The sequence below is a fragment of the Pristiophorus japonicus genome, unplaced genomic scaffold, assembly GCF_044704955.1.
Source record: "Pristiophorus japonicus isolate sPriJap1 unplaced genomic scaffold, sPriJap1.hap1 HAP1_SCAFFOLD_1750, whole genome shotgun sequence".
Classification (NCBI taxonomy): domain Eukaryota; kingdom Metazoa; phylum Chordata; class Chondrichthyes; family Pristiophoridae; genus Pristiophorus; species Pristiophorus japonicus.
Genome location: NW_027251435.1, coordinates 1 through 24053, shown reverse-complemented (window position 1 = coordinate 24053; position 24053 = coordinate 1). Strand labels below are relative to the sequence as shown.

The window sequence follows — 24053 nt, the reverse complement described above, 5'->3', positions numbered from 1 at the left end:
CTGGGAGTCGGAGGAGAAACACTCGCCGGGAGATCGAGGTCCTGATAAAAGGACGTAGGGAGTCGGAGGAGAAACACTCGCCGGGAGATCGAGGTCCTGATAAAAGGGCACTGGGAGTCGGAGGAGAAACACTCGCCGGGAGATCGAGGTCCTGATAAAAGGACGTAGGGAGTCGGAGGAGAAACACTCGCCGGGAGATCGAGGTCCTGATAAAAGGGCACTGGGAGTCGGAGGAGAAACACTCGCCGGGAGATCGAGGCTGAAAGTAAAACAAAGAAGTCAAAAGAAATCAAAGTGTGACATCGCAGCCAAGCGGGTAAGTGATTGGCTGGTTGATTGGTGAGCAGTTTTTCTTTTTTTATTTATCTTTTTTCTTTTTCTTATCAGTAAGAAACCTTTGGCATTGTTGCCAAATTAAGTTAATTTAAAAGTTAAGTCATGGCAGGAGAGTCCAGACCCGTGTCATGCTCCTCCTGTGCTATGTGGGAAATCAGGGATACTTCCAGTGTCCCTGACTACTATGTGTGCGGGAAGTGTATCCAGCTGCAGCTCCTGTCAGACCGCATTGCGGCATTGGAGCTGCGCATGGATTCAGTCTGCAGCACCCGCGATGCTGAGGATGCCGTGAATAGCGCGTTTCGTGAGTTGGTCACACCGCAGATAAAGGTTACAAAGGGAATGGGTGACCATCGGGTTGAGCAGTGGAAGGAAGGTAGTGCAGGAGTCCCCTTTGGATACTGTTGGGGGAGATGACTCATAGGGGAAGGCAGCAGCCAAGTTCATGGCACCATGGGTGCCTCTGCTGCACAGGAGGGCAGGAAAAAGAGTGGGAGAGCTATAGTGGTAGGGGATTCTATTGTAAGGGGAATAGATAGGCATTTCTGCGGCCGCAATCGAGACTCCAGGATGGTATGTTGCTTCCCTGGTGCAAGGGTCAAGGATGTCTCGGAGCGGCTGCAGGGCATTCTGGAGGGGGAGGGGGAACAGCCAGTTGTCATGGTGCACATAGGTACCAACGATATAGGTAAAAAACGGGATGAGGTCCTACAAGCTGAATTTAGAGAGCTAGGAGTTAAATTAAAAAGTAGGACCTCAAAAGTAGTAATCTCAGGATTGCTACCAGTGCCACGTGCTAGTCAGAGTAGGAATCGCAGGATAGTTCAGATGAATACGTGGCTTGAGGAATGGTGCAAGAGGGAGGGATTCAAATTCCTGGGACATTGGAACCGGTTCTGGGGGGGGTGGGACCAGTACAAACCGGACGGTCTGCAACTGGGCAGGACCGGAACCGATGTACTAGGAGTGTTTGCTAGTGCTGTTGGGGAGGGGTTAAACTAATATGGCAGGGGGATGGGAATCTATGCAGGGAGACAGAGGGAAGTAAAATGGGGGCAGAAGCAAAAGGTAGAAAGGAGAAAAGGAAAAGTGGAGGACAGAGAAATCAAAGACAAAAATCAAAAAGGGCCACATTACAACATAATTCTAAAAGGACTCTGTGTTAAAAAGACAAGCCTGAAGGCTCTGTGCCTGAATGCGAGGATTATTCGGAATAAGGTGGATGAATTAACTGCGCAGATAGCGGTTAATGGATATGATGTAATTGGGATTATGGAGACATGGCTCCAGGGTGACCAAGGCTGGGAACTCAACATCCAGGGGTATTCAATATTCAGGAAGGATAGACAGAAAGGAAAATGAGGCGGGGTGGCGTTGCTGGTTAAAGAGGAAATTAATGCAATAGTAAAGAAGGACATTAGCTTGGATGATGTGGAATCTGTATGGGTAGAGCTGAGGAACAACCAAGGGCAGAAAACGCTAGTGGGAGTTGTGTACAGACCATCAAACAGTAGTAGTGAGGTTGGGGATGGCATCAAACAGGAAATTAGGGATGCGTGCAATAAAGGTACAGCAATTATCATGGGTGACTTTAATCTACATATTGATTGGGCTAACTAAACTGGTAACAATGCGGTGGAGGAGGATTTCCTGGAGTGTATTAGGGATGGTTTTCTAAACCAATATGTCGAGGAACCAACTAGAGAGCTGGCCATCCTAGACTGGGTGATGTGCAATGAGAGGAGATTAATTAGCAATTGGATATGAATCTATTATAACATACCTTTAAGACCTGGATCTCAGGTCTCGTTGGGTAGGAGAAGGACACATTCTGGAACTCCACATGTCCTTTCAGAGTCTCAGCGACCAACTTCCCATCAGTGGGAACACTGGGCTTCCGGTCCAGATATTCAAAGACTTTCTCTGCTGCTCCCACTGAGTGAATCATTTCGGAGCACATGTGAACCAACGTCTGTTCAAATTGAGAGAGATCAGCGTTACTTTGAATGTATGCATGCACTTCCCCAAAAGGAAGACTGGAACACAGACAACACACACACACACGGGCAACAGACAGACACATACACACACACACATGGGCAACACATGGACAGACACACACACACGGGCAACAGACAGACACATACACTCACACACATGGGCAACACATGGACAGACACACACACACACGGGCAACATACAGACACACACATGGGCAACACATGGACAGACACACACACACACGGGCAACAGACAGACACATACAGACACACACATGGGCAACACATGGACAGACACGCACACACACACACACACACACACACACACGGGCAACAGACAGACACATACAGACACACACATGGGCAACAGACACATACACACATACGGGCAACAGACAGACATACACACACACGGGCAACACATGGACACACACACAGGCAACACATGGACAGACACACGCGCACACACATACACGTGCGACACAGAGACACACACACACACACAGGCAACAGACAGACACATACACACGGGCGACGGGACAGACACACAGAAACATAGAGAAACATAGAAATTTACAGCGCAGGAGGCCATTTCGGCCCATTGTGTCCGCGCCAACCGACAAAGAGCCACACGGCCCTCAGTCAGCAGCCCTGAAGGTTACATATAAACCTATAAACAATGACAGAAAGGCAAAGAGCACCCAGCCCAACCAGTCCACCTCACACAACTGCAACACCTCTTACAATAAAACATTCTACTCTCTAACCCAACCCGGAGAGGCAAAAACCAGATTAAAAACCCAGGCCAATTTAGGGAAAAAAATCTGGGAAAATTCCTCTCCGACCCATCCAGGCGATCGACACTAGTCCAGGAGATCACCCTGGCCGTATTCTATTCCCTGCAGTACTTACCATTATATCTGCATCGACCAACAAAAGGTCATCCAATCTAATCCCAATTACCAGCTCTAGGTCCGTAACCCTGCAGGTTACTGCACTTTAAGTGCCCATCCAACCATCTCTTAAAAGTGGTGAGGGTTTCTGCATCCACCACTCTTCCAGGCAGCGAGTTCCAGATCCCCACAACCCTCTGCGTAAAGAAGCCCCCCCTCAAATCCCCTCTAAACCTTTCACCAACCACCTTAAAACTATGCCCACTTGTAATAGACCCCTCTACCAATGGAAATAGACCCTTACTATCCACTATGTCCAGGCTCCTCAACATTTTGTACAGCTCGATGAGGTCTCCTCTCAACCTCCTCTGTTCCAATGAGAACAAACCCAGCCTATCCAATCTGTCCTCATAACTAAGTTTCTCCATTCCAGGCAGCATCCTCGTAAATCTCCTCTGCACCCACTCTAGTGCAATCATGTCCTTCCTATAATACAGTGACCAGAACTGCACGCAGTACTCCAGCTGTGGCCTAACCAAAGTATTATACCATTTAAGCATAACCTCTCTGCTCTTATATTCGACGCCTTGGCCAATAAAGGCAAGCATTCCGTATGCCTTCTTAACTACCTTATCTACCTGGCCTGCTATTTTCAGGGATCTGTGGACAAGCAGTCCAAGGTCCCTTTGTTCATCTACACTATTAAGTGACTTACCGCTTAATGTGTTTACCCTTTCCTTATTAGCCCTCCCAAAGTGCATCACCTCACACTTCCCTGAATTAAATTCCATTTGCCACTGCTCTGCCCACCTGACCAGTAGATTGATATCCTCCTGCAGCCCATGACTTTCCTCTTCATTATCAACCACACAGCCAATTTTAGTGTCGTCTGCAAACTTCTTAATCATACTCCCTATATTCAACTCTAAATCGTTGATATATACCACAAAAAGCAAGGGACCCAGTATTGAGCCCTGCGGAACCCCACAAGAAACATCCTTCCAGCCACAAAAGCATCCATTAACCATTACCCTTTGCTTCCTATCTCCAAGCCAATTTTGGATCCAACTTGCCACTTTGCCCTGGATCCCATGGGCTTTAACCTTCATGACCAGTCTATCATGTGGGACCTTATCAAAAGCTTTGCTAAAGTCCATATACACTATATCGTACGCACTACCCACATCGACCCTCTTGGTTACCTCCTCAAAAAATTCAATCAGGTTAGTCAAACACAATCTTCCCTTAACAAATCCGTGCTGACTGTCCCTAATTAATCTTTGCCTTTCCAAATGTAGATTTATCCTGGCTTTCAGGATTTTTTCCAATACTTTTTCCACCACTGATGTTAGACTGCCAGGCCTGTAATTAGTCGGCCTATCTCTTTCTCTCTTCTTAAACAAGGGTGTTCTCCAATCCTCCGGCACCGTGCCCAAATCCAAAGAGGGCTGGGAAATGATGGTCAAGGCCTCTGCTATTTCCTCTTTCACTTCGCTCAACAGCCTGGGATGCATTTCATCTGGGCCTGGGGACTTATCTACTTTCAAAGCTGCTAAACCCCTTAATACTTCCTCTCTCTCTATATTTATTTCATCCAGAATATCACATTCCTCTTCGATAGCATATCTGCATTGCCCCTTTCCTTTGTGAAAACAGATAGAAACATAGAAAATAGGTGCAGGAGTAGGCCATTTGGCCCTTCGAGCCTGCACCACCATTCAATATGATCATGGCTGATCATTCACCTCAGTACCCCTTTCCCGTTTTCTCTCCATACCCCTTGATCCCCTTAGCCGTAAGGGCCATATCTAACTCCCTGTTGAATTTATCCAATGAACTGGCATCAACAACTCTCTGTGGCAGGGAATTCCACAGGTTAACAACTCTCTGAGTGAAGAAGTTTCTCCTCATCTCAGTCCTAAATGGCCTACCTCTTATCCTCAGACTGTGTCCCCTGGTTCTGGACTTCCCCAACATCGGGAACATTCTTCCCGCATCTGACCTGTCCCGTCCCGTCAGAATCTTGTATGTTTCTATGAGATCCCCTCTCATTCTTCTAAACTCCAGTGAATAAAGGCCCAGTTGATCCAGTCTCTCCTCATATGTCAGTTCAGCCATCCCAGGAATCAATCTGGTGAACCTTCGCTGCACTCCCTTAAGAGCAAGAATGTCCTTCCTCAGATTAGGAGACCAAAACCAGGTGAGGCCTCGCCAAGGCTCTGTACAATTGTAGTAAGACCTCCCTGCTCCTATACTCAAATCCGCTAGCTATGAAGGCCAACATGCCATTTGCCTTCTTCACCGCCTGCTGTACCTGTATGCCAATTTTCAATGACTGATTAACCATGACACCCAGGTCTTGTTGCACCTCCCCTTTTCCTAATCTGCCACCATTCAGATAATATTCTGCCTTCGTGTTTTTGCCACCAAAGTGGATAACCTCACATTTATCCACATTATACTGCATCTGCCATGCATTTGCCCACTCACCTAACCTGTCCAAGTCACCCTGCAGCCTCTTAGCATCCTCCTCACAGGTCACACGGTCACCCAGTTTAGTGTCATCTGCAAACTTGGAGATATTACACTTAGATGCAAAGTATTCATTAAGAACCCTACCAACATGTTCTGCCTCCACACAAAGATTACCCTCATGGTTTCTAATAGGCCCTATCCTTTCTTTAGTTACCCTCTTACTTTTAATATATTTATAGAACATCTTTGGGTTTTCCTTAATTTTACTGGCCAAGAATTTGTCATGCTCTCTCTTAGAATTCCTAATATCCTTTTTAATTTTGCCTCTTAACTTTCTATATTCCTCTAAAGATTCTATAGTATTTAGCCGTCGGTATATGACATAAGCGTCCCTTTTTTCCCTTTATCCTCCCCTGTAAGTCCCTAGACATCCAGGGGACTCTAGAATTATTTTTCACAGCCTTTTTCTTTAAGGCCACATGTTTGGCCTGAGCCTTCCAGATCTCCTCCTTGAATGCCTCCCACTGTTCTGACACTGATTTACCCACAAGTAGCTGTTTCCAGTCCAATGTGACCAAATCACTCAACTTAGCAAAATTAGCTTTTTCCCAATTCAGAACTTTTATTCCAGGTCTATCCTTGTCCTTATCCATAACCAACTTGAATCTGACTGAATTATGGTCACTGGCACCCAAGTGCACCCCCACTAATATCCCTTCAACCTACCCAGCTTCAGTCCCCAAAACTCAATCCAAGACCGGTCCCTCTCGTGTTGGGCTTGCTACATACTGACTAAAAAAGTTCTCTTGAATACATTTGAAGAATTCCATACCTTCTATATCCTTCACACTATATTTGTCCCAATCAATATTAGGATAGTTAAAACTCCCTACTATTACTACCCTATGGTTTTTGGACTTCACAGCAATTTGCCTACATATTTGCTCCTCTATCTCCCTCCCACTGTTTGGGGGTCTATAATACACTCCCAGCAGTGTGATCGCCACCTTGTTATTTTTCAATTCGACCCATATGGTCTCAGTTGATGATCCCTCTAAAATATCATCCCTCCTCAACGCTGTAATAGTTTCTTTAATCAATATCGCGGCCACCCCACCCCCCACTTTTTACCCCCTCTCTATCTTGTCTAAAAATCTTGTAGCCAGGAATATTGATCTGCCAAACCTGCCCCTCTTTCAGCCGTGTTTCTGTAATGGCTATAATGTCATACTCCCAAGTGTCTACCTGTGCTCTTAGCTCATCCGCCTTATTCACTATACTCCTTGCATTAAAGTATATACCATTCAGCACAGGAAGACCTCCTTCCTTACTACATACTAAACCCTGTTTCCTCTGTCTTACAGATTCACTTTCTAGATTCTTGCTATCCAACTTCTGCTTTACTTCCTTCCCTGTTGAATTTGTTCTCAGGTTCCCATCCCCCTACCAAGCTAGTTTAAACCCTCCCCAACAGCATGAGCAAAGCTCCCCGTGAGGATATTGGTCCCGGCGCTGTTGAGGTGCAACCCGTCCGGTTTGTACAGATCCCATCTCCCCCAGAAATGCCTCAAGAAATTAAAGCCCACGGGCGACACATGGACACACCACACGGACACAAGCAACATATGAAACACAAGCAGCAGACTGGGCCTGCGGCAGGTGGTGAGAGAACTAACACCAGAGGAAAAACCTACTTGACCTCAGCCTCCTCAATCTACCTGTCGCAGATGCATCTGTCCCTGACAGTATTAGTAGGAGTGACCACCGCACAGACCTTGTGGAGACGAAGTCCTGACTTCACACGGAGGACAACCTCCATCGTGTTGTGTGGCACTTCTCCTTCTGAGGCAGTCCCCCGGAGTCGGGGATGACTCACTCTACACCATGAGTTCTCAGGTGACTGATGAGTCCGATACGGGACCGACAGTCTCTGTCACAGGAGGGGCAGACGGTGGTTGGAGGAACGGGTGGGTGGGGTGCCTGGCTTGTCATACGCTCCTTCCGCTGTTTGTATTTGGCGTCCGCGTGCTCCTGACGAAGAGACTCGAAGTGTTCAGCGCCTTCTCGGATGCTTCTCCTCCACTTTGAGCGGTCTTAGGCCAGGGATTCCCAAGAGACGGTGAGGATGTTACATTTTTTCGATGAGGATTTGAGGGTGTCCTTGAAGCGTTTTCTCTGCCCTCTCGGGACTCGCTAGCCGTGACGTAGTTCGGAGTAGAGTACTTGTTCTGGGAGTGTAGTATCGGGCATGCGGACGGTGTGGCCCGCCCAGCGGAGCTGGTCGAACGTGGTCAATACTTTGATGCTGGGGAAGTTGGCCTGAGTGACTTTGGTGCAGGATTTTGTGGAGGCAGCATTGGTGGTACTTCTCCAGTGCTTTGAAGTGCTTACTGTACATAGTCCATGTCCCTGAAACATATAGAAGGTTGGGTCTCTCTACAGCTCTGTAGACCATGAGCCTGGTGCCGGGTTTGAGATCCTGGTCTTCAAACACCCTTTTCCTCAGGCGGTCAAAGCATTGGCACACTGGAGGCGGTGTTGGACTTAGTCATCGATGTCTGTCCTTGCTGATAGTAGGTTCCCAAGGTATGGGACGTGGTCCACATTGTCCAAGGTCTTGTCATGGATCGGGGGCAGCGCTGTGTGGTGGGAGCAGGTTGGTAGAGAACCTTTGTCTTACGGATGTTTAATATAAGGCCCAGACTCTCAGACGCTTCAGTGAAGGTGTCAAGGATGGTTTGGAGTTCGGACTCCGAGTGTGCACAAACGCAAGCGTCACCTGCATATTGTAATTCACTGACGGAGGTTGGAACAACCTTGGATCTGGACTGGAGGCGTAGGAGGCTGAACAATTTCTCGCTTGTCCTGTAGATTAACTCCCCACAGCAGGGAGCTTGTTAAAGGTAAGATGAAGCATTGCAGTGAGGAAGATCGATGATGCAGCCCTGCTTGACCCTGGTCCGGATGTGGATTGAGTCTGTGGTGGATCTGTTGGTCAGGATCACGGCCTGCATGTCATCGTGAAGCAGGTGGAGGATGGTGACTAACTTCTGAGGACAGCTGAATTTGAGGAGGAAACTCCACAATCCCCTCATGGTTGACAGAGTCGAAGGACTTTGTGAGGTCAAAGAAAACCATGTCCTTGCAATTTCTTGGATGTGTCGTGTGATGAAGATCATGTCCGTTGTGGCCCTTCGTGGGCGGAATCCGCATTGCGACTCTGGGAGGAGCTCTTCAGCCACTGGGAACGTAGCGGGAACGGACAGGGAACGTAGCGGGAACGGACAGGGAACGTAGCGGGAATACACAGAACATTGCAGGAAAACAGAAGTGTGCAGTGAGAACTGTTCTCCACTCTATTCACACAGACCTTTCACTTAACCAGATGAGGAAGGTGTAGGAGTCCGGAAATCCCCAGCCTTTCATGTCCTTCCAGCTAACATCCAACCTTTCCCGTTAAACTGCGGACTGCAGTAATTTAGGTTTGCAATCCAGGCCTCATACTCCTGCACTTTGAGAAGAGAATGGACCAGCTATATATGCTCTGGAATTACCGAGATCCACATTCCTCTCCTACACACCAATCGGGACGCCTGAGTTATCCCAGGAGAGAAAGGAAAGACATCAAGGGTTAAACTTACCGCCACGTAAGTTCCAAAATTCATTTGATAAAGGATGAAAGCGATGAGCTTCCCACTGGTCATGTGACCAGTCCGTATCAGGTAATGTCCGCAGTACAGCATGATCAGCTGCATCGCAAGCTGCACGTGCTGCGTAAACACAGGAAAGGGAAGTGATCAGACAACACACACAGTGAGGGACACGGCACTGCCCCTGTACACACACACTGAGGGACACGGCACTGCCCCTGTACACACACACTGAGGGACACGGCACTGCCCCTGTACACACACAGTGAGGGACACGGCACTGCCCCTGTACACACACAGTGAGGGACACGGCACTGCCCCTGTACACACACAGTGAGCGACACGGCACTGCCCCTGTACACACACAGTGAGGGACACGGCACTGCCCTGTACACACACACTGAGCGACACGGCACTGCCCCTGTACACACACAGTGAGGGGCACGGCACTGCCCCTGTACACACACAGTGAGGGACACGGCACTGCCCCTGTACACACACAGTGAGGGGCACGGCACTGCCCCTGTACACACACACTGAGGGACACGGCACTGCCCCTGTACACACACAGTGAGGGACACGGCACTGCCCCTGTACACACACAGTGAGGGACACGGCACTGCCCCTGTACACACACAGTGAGCGACACGGTACTGCCCTGTACACACACAGTGAGGGACACGGCACTGCCCTGTACACACACACTGAGCGACACGGCACTGCCCCTGTACACACACAGTGAGGGGCACGGCACTGCCCCTGTACACACACAGTGAGGGGCACGGCACTGCCCCTGTACACACACAGTGAGGGACACAGCACTGCCCTGTACACTTACCCTGTGACATACGAGATACACCGCTCTGACAATGTCACGTTTGGTCTTGAGTTGGTGCGTTTCATGCAGTTTCTGCTCGAACAGTTCCGACTCCTTGTCCTCAGTCCCGAAACTGCGAACTGTCGTAATGGAGGAGACAATCTCCCCAGCCATTTGGTTTGACCTGGCGATGGAATCCTGCACCTGCACCACCAGTTTCTGACCCAAAACAAAACACAAGCTTCAATCACAGTAGAGTTTCTTGGAAAAATGGTGCAGGATATTATTGGGCATGTAAAAAGTGAATAAATTTGCAGAGATATGTGTGAGGTGTTACATTGTGATAGGAGGGATAAGGAGGCCCCACTCAGCCTAGAAATCCCATTCAGCCCACAAACAGGTGGTGTCAGCACGGACCACGGTTAGCGCCTGCCCGCCCGCAGGAGCGCTGCCCGGTAACGCCCGCCCTCAGGAACGCTGCCGGTTAACGCCCACCCTCAGGAGCGCTGCCGGTTAACGCCCGCCCTCAGGAGCACTGCCGGTTAACGCCCGCCCGCCCACAAAACACTGCCGGTTAACGCTTGCCTGCAGGAGCGCTGCCGGTTAACGCCTGCCCGCCCACAGGAGCGCTGCCGGTTAGGAGCGCTGCCGGTTAACGCCCGCCCGCCCGCAGGAGCGCTGCCGGTTAGGAGCGCTGCCGGTTAACGCCCGCCCTCAGGAGCGCTGCCGGTTAACGCCCGCCCACAGGACGCTGCCGGTTAACGCCCGCCCGCAGGACGCTGCCGGTTAACGCCCGCCCACAGGACGCTGCCGGTTAACGCCCGCCCGCAGGACGCTGCCGGTTAACGCCCGCCCGCAGGACGCTGCCGGTTAACGCCCGCCCTCAGGAGCGCTGCCGGTTAACGCCCGCCCGCAGGACGCTGCCGGTTAACGCCCGCCCACAGGAGCGCTGCCGGTTAACGCCCGCCCTCAGGAGCGCTGCCGGTTAACGCCCGCCCGCAGGACGCTGCCGGTTAACGCCCGCCCGCAGGACGCTGCCGGTTAACGCCCGCCCTCAGGAGCGCTGCCGGTTAACGCCCGCCCACAGGAGCGCTGCCGGTTAACGCCCGCCCGCAGGAGCGCTGCCGGTTAACGCCCGCCCGCAGGACGCTGCCGGTTAACGCCCGCCCGCAGGACGCTGCCGGTTAACGCCCGCCCGCAGGACGCTGCCGGTTAACGCCCGCCCGCAGGACGCTGCCGGTTAACGCCCGCCCGCAGGAGCGCTGCCGGTTAACGCCCGCCCTCAGGAGCGCTGCCGGTTAACGCCCGCCCGCAGGAGCGCTGCCGGTTAACGCCCGCCCGCAGGAGCGCTGCCGGTTAACGCCCGCCCGCAGGACGCTGCCGGTTAACGCCCGCCCGCAGGACGCTGCCGGTTAACGCCCGCCCGCAGGACGCTGCCGGTTAACGCCCGCCCACAGGAGCGCTGCCGGTTAACGCCCGCCCTCAGGAGCGCTGCCGGTTAACGCCCGCCCGCAGGACGCTGCCGGTTAACGCCCGCCCGCAGGAGCGCTGCCGGTTAACGCCCGCCCTCAGGAGCGCTGCCGGTTAACGCCCGCCCTCAGGAGCGCTGCCGGTTAACGCCCGCCCACAGGACGCTGCCGGTTAACGCCCGCCCGCAGGACGCTGCCGGTTAACGCCCGCTCACAGGAGCGCTGCCGGTTAACGCCCGCCCACAGGACGCTGCCGGTTAACGCCCGCCCGCAGGACGCTGCCGGTTAACGCCCGCCCGCAGGAGCGCTGCCGGTTAACGCCCGCCCGCAGGAGCGCTGCCGGTTAACGCCCGCCCACAGGACGCTGCCGGTTAACGCCCGCCCGCAGGAGCGCTGCCGGTTAGCGCCCGCCCGTTCACAGGAGCACCGGTGGCAGCATGTGGGTGCTGCTTAGTTACATGAGCGGAGAGCAGAAGCTCCCGCCTAACACGCTCTATTTGATGGTACCAGCAGCAGTTCAAGGATCGGCACGGAGTGCTTGCACAGTGATATTCGATAAACCATTGCACCAGAAATCCATTGAAATAGATTTTTTTATTTGGGAACCACGAACCTCTTGGTCACTAGTTTACTGGTATTAATTGTGCAGAAGAGTTCAATTAAATATTTAACAAGAGACTTTTGAAGAACGCACGGTGAGAATATGGTGTTAAATATTCCTTCATTTTTGGCCTTTTAAAAACAAGCTTCAAAACTTTGCTTATTTGATCTGTTCCTAAACTAGAAAACCCAATGCATAACATTTTAAGATTTTTTTTCCTGAGATTATTACAACTGTTGTACAGTATTGTTTATTTTAAAAGTATTTATCACCTATACTGTTTGACTGACCAAGGGGGAGATTTGATGCGTCTGATCGGAAGCAGTTTTCACGAATTCGATAGTCTCAGCTGATCATGGTCACTCAGGTTAACTCAGTAGCCGTTTACCGTACGGTTTATAGTTCACCGCCCTGTCAGCGGCTGCACACACAGGCCTGCTTGGGAGAGGGCAGTAGGGGAGCGGTGACCAAAATCGCTGAGCGTGCCTCAATTCGGAGTTGCACGCCGATTGCCGTCACGCTTTCGCCGAGCGCAGGCAATAGCAGCACTGCCGACCTGCCCAAGATGGCGGCCGCTGCCTTCCGCGCCAGAAACAAAATAGGTGCAGGAGCAGGCCATTCAGCCCTTCGAACCTGCACCACCATTCAATACGAGCATGGCTGATAATTCCCTTCAGGAAGCGAGGCAGCCGTCATTTCTTCTTCAAAATCAGCCTTAAGGCCGCGCTAAAGGTTCAAATTTCTAGGCCGTGTCTAAATGGGCTAGAGGAGCAAAGGGATCTGGGGATGCAGATTCAGAAATCGCTAAAAGTAGTGGTGCAGGCCAGAAAAAAAGCAAACCAAGCACTGGGGTTTGTTTCTAGAGGGAGAGAATTGAAAAGCAGAGACATTATGTTAAATTTGTGTTGAACCTTGGTTAGACCACATAGAAAATAGGTGCAGGAGTAGGCCATTCGGCCCTTCGAGCCTGCACCGCCATTCAACAAGATCATGGCTGATCACCCACCCCAGCACCTCCTCCCACGCCCCCTCCACACCCCCGACCCCCCCAGCCGCAAGGACCACATCCAACTCCCTCCCGAACACATCCAATAAACTGGCATCAACAACTCTCGGCGGCAGGGAACCCCACAGGCCAACAACTCCCCGAGTGAAGAAGTCTCTCCCAATCCCAGCCCCAAACATCCCACCACCCATCCCAAGAGCGTGCCACCCACCCCCCTGACTCAGGACCCACCCAACACCGGGAATACTCCCCCTGCACCCAACCCGACCCGTCCCGTCAGAATCCTTCCCAAATGCCGAACACCCCCGGATGTCGAGCCCCCAGCCCCGGCCTTGCAATACTGGTTTCCATATTATAAAAAGGAAACAGAGGCACTGGAGAAGATGCAAAAAAGATTCACAGTGAGTACTTGAGGCAAACAGCATAGATAAGTAGACATGGGAGAAAGGAATCGAAGGAGATGTATAAAGTTCTAGCATGATATTTTATATTCTATCTCTCTATTTCTAAACCCCAGTAACACATTGACTTTTTAACCACCTGATCAGCTTGCCCTGCCACCTTTAAGGATTTGTGTATAAGGACACCGAGGTCTCTCTGCTCATCGACACTTTCCAAAACCATGCCATTTATCATACACTGTCCTTCCATATTAGTCCTCCCAAAGGGCATCACTTCACACTTCCCCGCACTGAACTCCATCTGCCATGGACAGAAATGTGAAGTGATACATGCTGAGAGGATGAATAAAGAGAGGAAATAAACACAAAATGGTAACATTTCAAAGCAGCAGAGACTTCAGAGGTACACCAATCTTTAAAAGTGGGAGCACAAATGGAAAAAGACAAAGCAAGCTTGGGTTCCCAATGTGAGGAATGTACACTTACCATGTGATACTGATTATACAACTTCTGAATCACCACAGTGAGGGGAGACTCGATAAACATCAGCAAGGTCAGCTGCCAGGACAAGGTAAACATGAAGGACAGCACCCCAATTGTCTTCACCAAACTGCGCAGGAAAATATTCACATTGGCTGCAATGGAGCGACTCATGAGGGCGGTGTCAGTGGAGAGGCGGGACGTGATATCGCCTGAGGGATACAACAGTACTAGTTACACAAGTGTGTGCTGGAGGGCGTTTCCGAAGGCAAAGGCACCTGCAAGGTACATATAAAATGTCTGCCAGAGATTCCGCAAAGCATATGGGGAACTTAGCTAGCCGACTTGACCACATTCCTAGTTAACTGACATGAATGCATTTCCTCACACAGAAACACACAAAAAGGCACGTTCAGCAGATGTCTCCAATCAGCAACTTTCAGACCCCAGACAAGATGTCCTGGGACAATGCTAAACTATAATATTCCTGTAACAGTGTTAAGATAAGGAGGCTATGTGCACACAGAACATAGAAACATAGAAAATAGGTGCAGGAGTAGGCCATTCGGCCATTCGGCCCTTCGAGCCTGCACCACCATTCAATAAGATCATGGCTGATCATTCACCACAGTACCCCTTTCCTGCTTTCTCTCCATACCCCTTGATCCCCTTAGCTGTAAGGGCCATATCTAACGACCTCTTGAATATATCCAATGAACAGGCATCAACAACTCTCTGCGGCAGGGAATTCCACAGGTTAACAACTCTCTGAGTGAAGAAGTTTCTCCTCATCTCAGTCCTAAATGGTCTACCCCTTATCCTAAGACTGTGACCCCTGGTTCTGGACTTCCCAAACATCGGGAAAATTCTTCTTGCATCTAACCTGTCCAGTCCCGTCAGAATCTTATACGTTTCTATGAGATCCCCTCTCATCCTTCTAAACTCCAGTGAATAAAGACCCAGTTGATCCAGTCTCTCCTCATATGTCAGTCCTGCCATCCCTGGAATCAGTCTGGTGAACCTTCGCTGCACTCCCTCAAGAGCAAAAACGTCTTTCCTCAGATTAGGAGACCAAAACTGAACACAATATTCCAGGTGAGGCCTCACTAAGGCCCTATACAACTGCAGTAAGACTTCCCTGCTCCTATACTCAAATCCCCTAGCTATGAAGGCCAACATGCCATTTGCCTTCTTCACCGCCTGCTGTACCTGCATGCCAACTTTTAATGACTGATGAACCATGACACCCAGGTCTCGTTGTACCTCCCCTTTTCCTAATCTGCTGCCATTCAGATAATATTCTGCCTTCATGTTTTTGCCCCCAAAATGGATAACCTCACATTTATCCACATTATACTGCATCTGCCATGCATTTGCCCACTCACCTAACCTGTCCAAGTCACCCTGCAGCCTCTTAGCATCCTCCTCGCAGCTCACACCACCACCCAGTTTAGTGTCGTCTGCAAACTTGGAGATATTACACTCAATTCCTTCATCTAAATCATTAATGTATATTGTAAAGAGCTAGGGTCCCAGCACTGAGCCCTGCGGCACTCTACTTGTCACTGCCAGCCATTCTGTAAACGACCCGTTTATCCCGACTCTCTGCTTCCTGTCTGCCAACCGGTTCTCTATCCACGTCAGTACATTACCCCCAATACCATGCGCTTTGATTTTGCACACCAATCTCCTGTGTGGGACCTTATCAAAAGCCTTTTGAAAGTTCAAATACATCACATCCACTGGTTCTCCCTTGTCCACTCTGCTAGTTACATCCTCAAAAAATTCCAGAAGATTCGTCAAGCATGATTTCCCTTTCATAAATCCATGCTGACTTGGATCGATCCTGTCACTGCTTTCCAAATGTGGTGCTATTTCATCCTGAATAATTGATTCCAACATTTTCCCCACTGCTGATGTCAGGCTAACCGGTCTATAATTACCTGTTTTCTCTCTCCCTCCTTTTTTAAAAAGTGGCGTTACATTAGCTGCCCTCCAGTCCATAGGAACTGATCCAGAGTCGATAGACTGTTGGAAAATGATCACCAATACATCTACGACTTCGAGGGCCACTTCCTTAAGTACTCTGGGATGCAGACTATCAGGCCCCGGGGATTTATCGGCCTTTAATCCCATCAATTTCCCGAACACAATTTCCTGCCTAATAAAGATATCCTTCAGTTCCTCCTTCTCTCTCCTCCCCCATTCATCTCCCACTCTCCCCCCCCCCCGCCACCTTCTCTTCTCCCCCCCACCCTCTCTTCTCTCCACCCCCCCACCCTCTCTTCTCTCCACCCCCCCCACCTTCTCTTCTCCCCCCCCACCCTCTCTTCTCTCCACCCCCCCACCTTCTCTTCTCCCCCCCACCCTCTCTTCTCTCGCCCCCCACCCTCTCTTCTCTCGCCCCCCCACCCTCTCTTCTCTCTCCCCCCACCTTCTCTTCTCCCCCCCCACCCTCTCTTCTCTCGCCCCCCCACCCTCTCTTCTCTCGCCCCCCCACCTTCTCTTCTCTCCCCCCCGCCACCTTCTCTTCTCCCCCCCACCCTCTCTTCTCTCCACCCCCCCACCTTCTCTTCTCTCGCCCCCCCCACCCTCTCCTCTCCCCCCCCCACCCTCTCCTCTCCCCCCCCACTCTCTCTTCTCTCCCCCCCACCTTCTCTTCTCCCCCCTCTTCTCTCCACCCCCCCACCCTCTCTTCTCTCGCCCCCCCCACCTTCTCTTCTCCCCCCCACCCTCTCTTCTCCCCCCCCCCGTCACCTTCTCTTCTCCCCCCCACCCTCTCTTCTCTCCACCCCCCCACCTTCTCTTCTTCCCCCCCCCACCCTCTCTCTCCCCCCCCCCACCTTCTCTTCTTCCCCCCCCACCCTCTCTTCTCCCCACCCCCCCACCCTCTCTTCTCCCCCCCCCACCTTCTCTTCTCCCCCCCCACCTTCTCTTCTCCCCCCCCACCTTCTCTTCTCCCCCCCCCACCTTCTCTTCTCCCCCCCCCACCTTCTCTTCTCCCCCCCCCCCACCCTCTCTTCTCCCCCCCCACCCTCTCTTCTCCCCCCCCACCCTTTCTTCTCCCCTCCCCCCCACCCTCTCTTCTCCCCCCCCACCCTCTCTTCTCCCCCCCCCACCCTCTCTTCCCCCCCCCACCCTCTCTTCTCCCCCCCCCCCACCACCCTCTCTTCTCCCCCCCCCCTCTCTTCTCCCCCCCCCACCCTCTCTTCTCTCCCCCCCCACCTTCTCTCCCCCCCCACCTTCTCTCCACCCCCCACCTTCTCTCCCCCCCGCCACCTTCTCTTCTCCCCCCACCCTCTCTTCTCTTCTCCCCACCCACCCTCTCCTCTCCCCCCCCCCACCTTCTCTTCTCCCCCCCCCACCCTGTCTTCTCCCCCCCACCCTCTCTTCTCCCCCCCCCACCCTCTCTTCTCTTCCCCCCCCACCCTCTCTTCTCTCCCCCCCCACCTTCTCTTCTCTCCCCCCCCCCACCTTCTCTCCACCCCCCCACCTTCTCTTCTCTCCCCCCCCCCCCCCACCTTCTCTTCTCTCCCCCCCCCACCCTCTCTCCACCCCCCCCTCCACCCTCTCTCCAACCCCCGCCACCTTCTCTCCACCCCCCCCACCTTCTCTTCTCTCTCCCCCCCCACCTTCTCTTCTCTCTCCCCCCCCCCACCTTCTCTTCTCTCCCCCCCACCTTCTCTTCTCTCCCCCCCCCACCTTCTCTTCTCTCCCCCCCCCCCACCCTCTCTTCTCTCCCCACCCCCCACCTTCTCTCCATCCCCCCCACCTTCTCTCCATCCCCCCCACCTTCTCTCCACCCCCCCCACCTTCTCTCCACCCCCCCACCTTCTCTCCACCCCCGCCCACCTTCTCTTCTCTCCCCCCCCCACCTTCTCTTCTCTCCCCCACCCCACCTTCTCTCCACCCCCCCCCACCTTCTCTCCACCCCCCCACCTTCTCTTCTCTCCCCCCCCCCACCTTCTCTTCTCTCCCCCCCCCACCCTCTCTCCACCCCCCCTCCACCTTCTCTCCACCTCCCCCACCTTCTCTTCTCTCTCCCCCCCCACCTTCTCTTCTCTCTCCCCCCCCCACCTTCTCTTCTCTTCCCTCCCCCCCCACCTTCTCTTCTCTCTCCCCCCCCCACCTTCTCTTCTCTTCCCCCCCCCCCACCTTCTCTTCTCTCCCCCCCCCACCTTCTCTTCTCTCCCCCCCCCACCCTCTCTTCTCTCCCCCCCCCCACCTTCTCTCCACCCCCCCCCCCACCTTCTCTCCACCCCCCCCACCTTCTCTCCACCCCCCCCCACCTTCTCTCCACCCCCCCCACCTTCTCTCCACCCCCCCCACCTTCTCTTCTCTCCCCCCCCCCCACCTTCTCTTCTCTCCCCCCCCCCACCTTCTCTTCTCTCCCCCCCCCCACCCTCTCTTCTCTCCCCCCCCCCCCACCTTCTCTTCTCCCCCCCCCCCACCTTCTCTTCTCTCCCCCCCCCACCTTCTCTTCTCTCCCCCCCCCCACCTTCTCTTCTCTCCCCCCCCCACCTTCTCTTCTCTCCCCCCCCCACCCTCTCTTCTCTCCCCCCCCCCACCCTCTCTTCTCTCCCCCCCCCCCACCTTCTCTCCACCCCCCCCCCACCTTCTCTCCACCCCCCCCACCTTCTCTCCACCCCTCCCCACCTTCTCTCCACCCACCCCACCTTCTCTCCACCCCCCCCCCACCTTCTCTCCACCCCCCCCACCTTCTCTCCACCCACCCCACCTTCTCCCCCCCCCCCCCACCCTCTCTTCTCCCCGTTGTTGCAGTCGGTGAGTAGAAATAATTTTTTATTTGAGTGATTTTTTTTTTTGGTTGATTTATTGATTTATTTATCATTTATTATTGATGATGGCTCTTTATCTGTAAAAGTGAAGTGTTTAATGTTTATAAACCACCCGCCATCTCTCGTTCCCTACGCGTGATTTCTAAGTGTAGGTAAGGTTTTTCTGAGCGTACAAAAATCTACACTTACTCCATTCCAAGTTAGTTTGGAGTAAGTTTTCGCTGCCTAAACTTGCAAAACAGGCGTAAGTGGCCGGACACGCCCCCTTTTGAAAAAGAATCTGCTCTAAAATGTAACTGTTCGAACTGACTATAACTGGAGCAAACTAAATGCCGAGAATTGAATTTCTAAGATGCTCCATTCCAAACTAGTTGCTCCAAAAAAATAGGAGCAACTCAGGGCGAAACTTAAGCCCAATATGACTAACAGCTGCAGCGCTGTCAGTGTTTATTCATTACTAACAGTGCGATTGGAGTGCCAAGAGCTTTACTGATATTAAAGAGCGGCTCTTTATCCCTACCAGTCCGAGTTGCCTCGAAGAAGCCGATCTCCTGCTGTACCAGCGAAGTGAAGAGCTGATTCCGAACCCGTTTGTTGAGTCTGGACATTGTGAACATGAAGAGGCCGCCCCGGAGACCAGCTGAAATGGAGCTGGAGAAACAATTCCTTCAGTCAGAAACGTTCAGGCAAAGATCTGAGCAGGATCCGGAGTTACTGTGCTCGGGCTGAGACCATCTCTGCCAGCCCCTTGCACTTCTCTACTGGAGCTCGCATCCTAAGGCCGACATGGACATGGTAACCAGGGCCAATTCCTGAACCACTGCTCACAGTCCTTTACCCTGCCTCTACTCAATCTGCACCCATCTCTGGTTTGGGCCAGTCAGAGGCACCTCTCCCTGGGCCGGGGGACACGGCTGTGGGCTGTCTACTGACCAAGGTCAGTAATAGGTGAGGAAATATTTACCACCCCAACCCATCACCCACCCCAACCCCTTCCCCACCCCAAACCCTTCCCCACCCCAACACCCACCCCAACCCATCATAGAAACATAGAAAATTGGTGCAGGAGTAGGCCATTCGGCCCTTCAAGCCTGCAACGCCATTCAATGAGTTCATGGCTGAACATGCAACTTCAGTACCCCACTCCTGCTTTCTCGCCATACCCCCTGATCCCCCTAGTAGTAAGGACTTCATCTAACTCCTTTTTAAATATATTTAGTGAATTGGCCTCAACAACTTTCTGTGGTAGAGAATTCCACAGGTTCACCACTCTCTGGGTGAAGAAGTTTCTCATCATCTCGGTCCGAAATGGCTTACCTCTTATCCTTAGACTGTGACCCCTGGTTCTGGACTTCCCCAACAATGGGAACATTCTTCCTGCATCTAACCTGTCTAAACCCGTCAGAATTTTAAACATTTCTATGAGATCCCCTCTCATTCTTCTGAACTCCAGTGAATACAAGTCCAGTTGATCCAGTCTTTCTTGATATGTCAGTCCCGCCATCCCGAGAATCAGTCTAGTGAACCTTCACTGCACTCCCTCAATAACAAGAATGTCCTTCCTCAGGTTAGGAGACCAAAACTGTACACAATACTCCAGGTGTGGCCTCACCAAGGCCCTGTACAACTGTAGCAACACCTCCCTGCCCCTGTACTCAAATCCCCTCGCTATGAAGGCCAACATGCAATTTGCTTTCTTAACCGTCTGCTGTACCTGCATGCCAACCTTCAATGACTGATGTACCATGACACCCAGGTCTCGTTGCAACTCCCCTTTTCCTAATCTGTCACCATTCAGATAATAGTCTGTTTCTCTGTTTTTACCACCAAAATGGATAACCTCACATTTATCCACATTATACTTCATCTGCCATGCATTTGTCCACTCACCTAACCTATCCAAGTCACTCTGCAGCCTCATAGCATCCTCCTCGCAGCTCACACTGCCATCCAACTTAGTGTCATCCGCAAATTTGGAGATACTACATGTAATCCCCTCGTCTAAATCATTAACGTACAGTGTAAACAGCTGGGGCCCCAGCACAGAACCTTGCGGTACCCCACTAGTCACTGCCTGTCATTCTGAAAAGTACCCATTTACTCCTACTCTTTGCTTCCTGTCTGCCAACCAGTTCTCAATCCACGTCAGCATACTACCCCCAATCCCATGTGCTTTAACTTTGCACATTTATCTCTTGTGTGGGACCTTGTCGAAAGCCTTCTGAAAGTCCAAATACACCACCTCAACTGGTTCTCCCTTGTCCACTCTACTGGAAACATCCTCAAAAAATTCCAGAAGATTTGTCAAGCATGATTTCCCTTTCACAAATCCATGCTGACTTGGACCTATCATGTCACCTCTTTCCAAATGTGCTGCTATGACATCCTTAATAATTGATTCCATCATTTTACCCACTACCGATGTCAGGCTGACCGGTCTATAATTCCGTTTTCTCTCTCCCGTCTTTTTTTAAAAAGTGGGGTTACATTGGCTACCCTCCACTCCATAGGAACTGATCCAGAGTCTATGTAATGTTGGAAAATGACTGTCAATGCATCCGCTATTTCCAAGGCCACCTCCTTAAGTACTCTGGAATGCAGACCATCAGGCCCTGGGGATTTATCGGCCTTCAATCCCATCAATTTCCCCAACACAATCTCCCAACTAATAAGGATTTCCCTCAGTTCCTCCTCCTTACTAGACCCTCCGACCCCTTTTATATCCGGAAGATTGTTTGTGTCCTCAGTGAATACTGAACCAAAGTACTTGTTCAATTGGTCTGCCATTTCTTTGTTCCCCGTTATGACTTCCCTTGATTCTGACTGCAGGGGACCGATGTTTGTCTTTACTAACCTTTTTCTCTTTACATAGCTATAGAAGTTTTTGCAGTCTGACTTAATGTTCCCTGCAAGCTTTCCTCTCGTACTCCATTTTCCCTGCCCTAATCAAACCCTTTGTCCTCCTCTGCTGAGTTCTAAATTTCTCCCAGTTCCCGGGTTCGCTGCTATTTCTGGCCAATTTGTATGCCACTTCCTTGGCTTTAATACTATCCCTGATTTCCCTTGATAGCCACGGTTGAGCCACCTTCCCTTTTTTATTTTTATGCGAGACAGGGATGTAGTTCATCCATGCGGTCTCTAAATGTCTGCCATTGCCCATCCACAGTCAACCCCTTAAGTATCATTCGCCAATCTGTCCTAGCCAATTCACGCCTCATACCTTCAAAGTTACCCTTCTTTAAGTTCTGGACCATGGTCTCTAAATCCTAATATAGAATTCCACCAAATTATGGTCACTCTTCCCCAAGGGGCCTCGCACAACGAGATTGCTAATTAATCCTCTCTCATTACACAACACACAGTCTAAGATGGCCTCCCCCCTAGTTGGTTCCTCGACATGTTGGTCTGGAAAACCATCCCTTATGCACTCCAGGACCATCCCTTATGCACTCCAGGAAATCCTCCTCCACCGTATTGCTTCCAGTTTGGTTAGCCCAATCTATATGCATGTTAAAGTCACCCATGATAACTGCTGCACCTTTATTGCATGTACCCCTAATTTCCTGTTTGATGCCCTCCCCAACATCACTACTACTGTTTGGAGGTCTGTACACAACTCCCACTAACGTTTTTTGCCCTTTGGCGTTCTGCAGCTCTACCCATATAGATTCCACATCATCCAAGCTGATGTCCTTCCTAACTATTGCATTAATCTCCTCTTTAACCAGCAATGCTACCCCTCCTTTTCCTTATATTCTATCCTTCCTTCATGTTGAATACCCTTGGATGTTGAGTTCCCAGCCCTGATCATCCTGCAGCCATGTCTCTGTAATCCCAATCACATCATATCTGTTAACATCTATTTGCACAGTTAATTCATCCACCTTATTATGGATACTCCTTGTATTAAGACACAAAGTCTTCAGGCTTGTTTTTGTCCTTTGTCCTTTTAGAATTATGATGTAGTGTGGCCCTTTATGTTTCTTGCCTTTGTTTACTCGGCCTTCCACTATTGCTTTTTACCTTTCTACCATCTGTTTCTGACTCCATATTACTTCGCCCTGTCTCACTCCATAGGTTCCCATCCCCCTGCCATATTAGTTTAAACACTCCCAAACTGCATTAGGAAATGTTAACCTGAGGACATCAGTTCCAGTCCTTCACAAGTGCAAACCGTCCCTTTTGTACAGGTCCCACTTCCCCCAGAACTGGTTCCAATGTTCCAGGAATTTGAATCCCTCCCTCTTGCACCACTGCTCAAGCCACGTATTTATTCTAACTATCCTGCTCCCTCTACTCTGATTAGTATGTGGCACTGGTAGCAATCCAGAGATTACTACCTTTTGAGGTCCTACTTTTTAATTTAACTCCTAGCTCCCTAAATTCAGCTTGTAGGACCTCTTCCCGCTTCGTACCCACCCTAACCCCCCATCACCCACGCCCACCCATCACCTACCCCTACCCCAGCCTAGCCCCCACCCTAACCCCAACACACCCCCACCCTAACCGCATCCCCACCCTAACCCCTCCTCCACCCTAACTCCTCCTCCACCCTACCAGTTGAGGGATTGTGTTGCAGGGTTATATGGAGCTGAGTGGGAGGATTTGTAGGCTCCATTGACAGGCCGACCCCTATTGGGGTCTCGAGTGAGGCCGACTGGTCTACTCAGTCTGTGTCTGGGATACTCCAGAGCCGTCTGGTTCAGGTATTTATGACCTGTCCATGTCGCTCTCTGTCTCCCTCTTTCTTCCAGCTGAAAAGCTGACCAGAACTCGCTCGTCACTTTGTGCTGAGGTCTGATCACCCACGACATGAATCTGTTCCCTCAGCCCGGGCCCTCCTCACCCCAAGTGCAATCCTCGACAATCCCAACAGTGACTATCGGACATTCAGTATTCCTCACCTTCCCATGGACGTCACAAACATGAAGAATATGGCGGTGAGGAAGCCTTTCTGGTTATAGTGCGAGCCCAGCACATCAATCACTTTCCCCGTGTAATATGGAATAAACATCTCCACTGGAATGAAGCAAATATACAGATTAAGGCAAATCCACCAGGGAGCGATAGAGATAGAGATAGAGATAGAGATAGAGATAGAGGGGGGAGGGGGAGAGAGGGAGAGA

General features: G+C 51.3%; 1 protein-coding gene across 1 annotated transcript in view; it reads right to left on the bottom strand.

The window, feature by feature from the left end:
* LOC139243605 (antigen peptide transporter 2-like) overlaps positions 1-23946 on the bottom strand; it is a gene marked incomplete at its 5' end in the record, with an annotated part of 45240 nt that extends 21294 nt beyond the window's left edge. Inside the window, 6 exons of the mRNA XM_070870801.1 lie at positions 2120-2308; positions 9346-9474; positions 10193-10390; positions 14135-14340; positions 19448-19578; positions 23832-23946. Coding sequence (XP_070726902.1) covers positions 2120-2308; positions 9346-9474; positions 10193-10390; positions 14135-14340; positions 19448-19578; positions 23832-23946 — 968 coding nt within the window. The remainder of the gene's footprint in view (positions 1-2119; positions 2309-9345; positions 9475-10192; positions 10391-14134; positions 14341-19447; positions 19579-23831) is intronic.
* Positions 23947-24053: the final 107 nt, after the last annotated feature.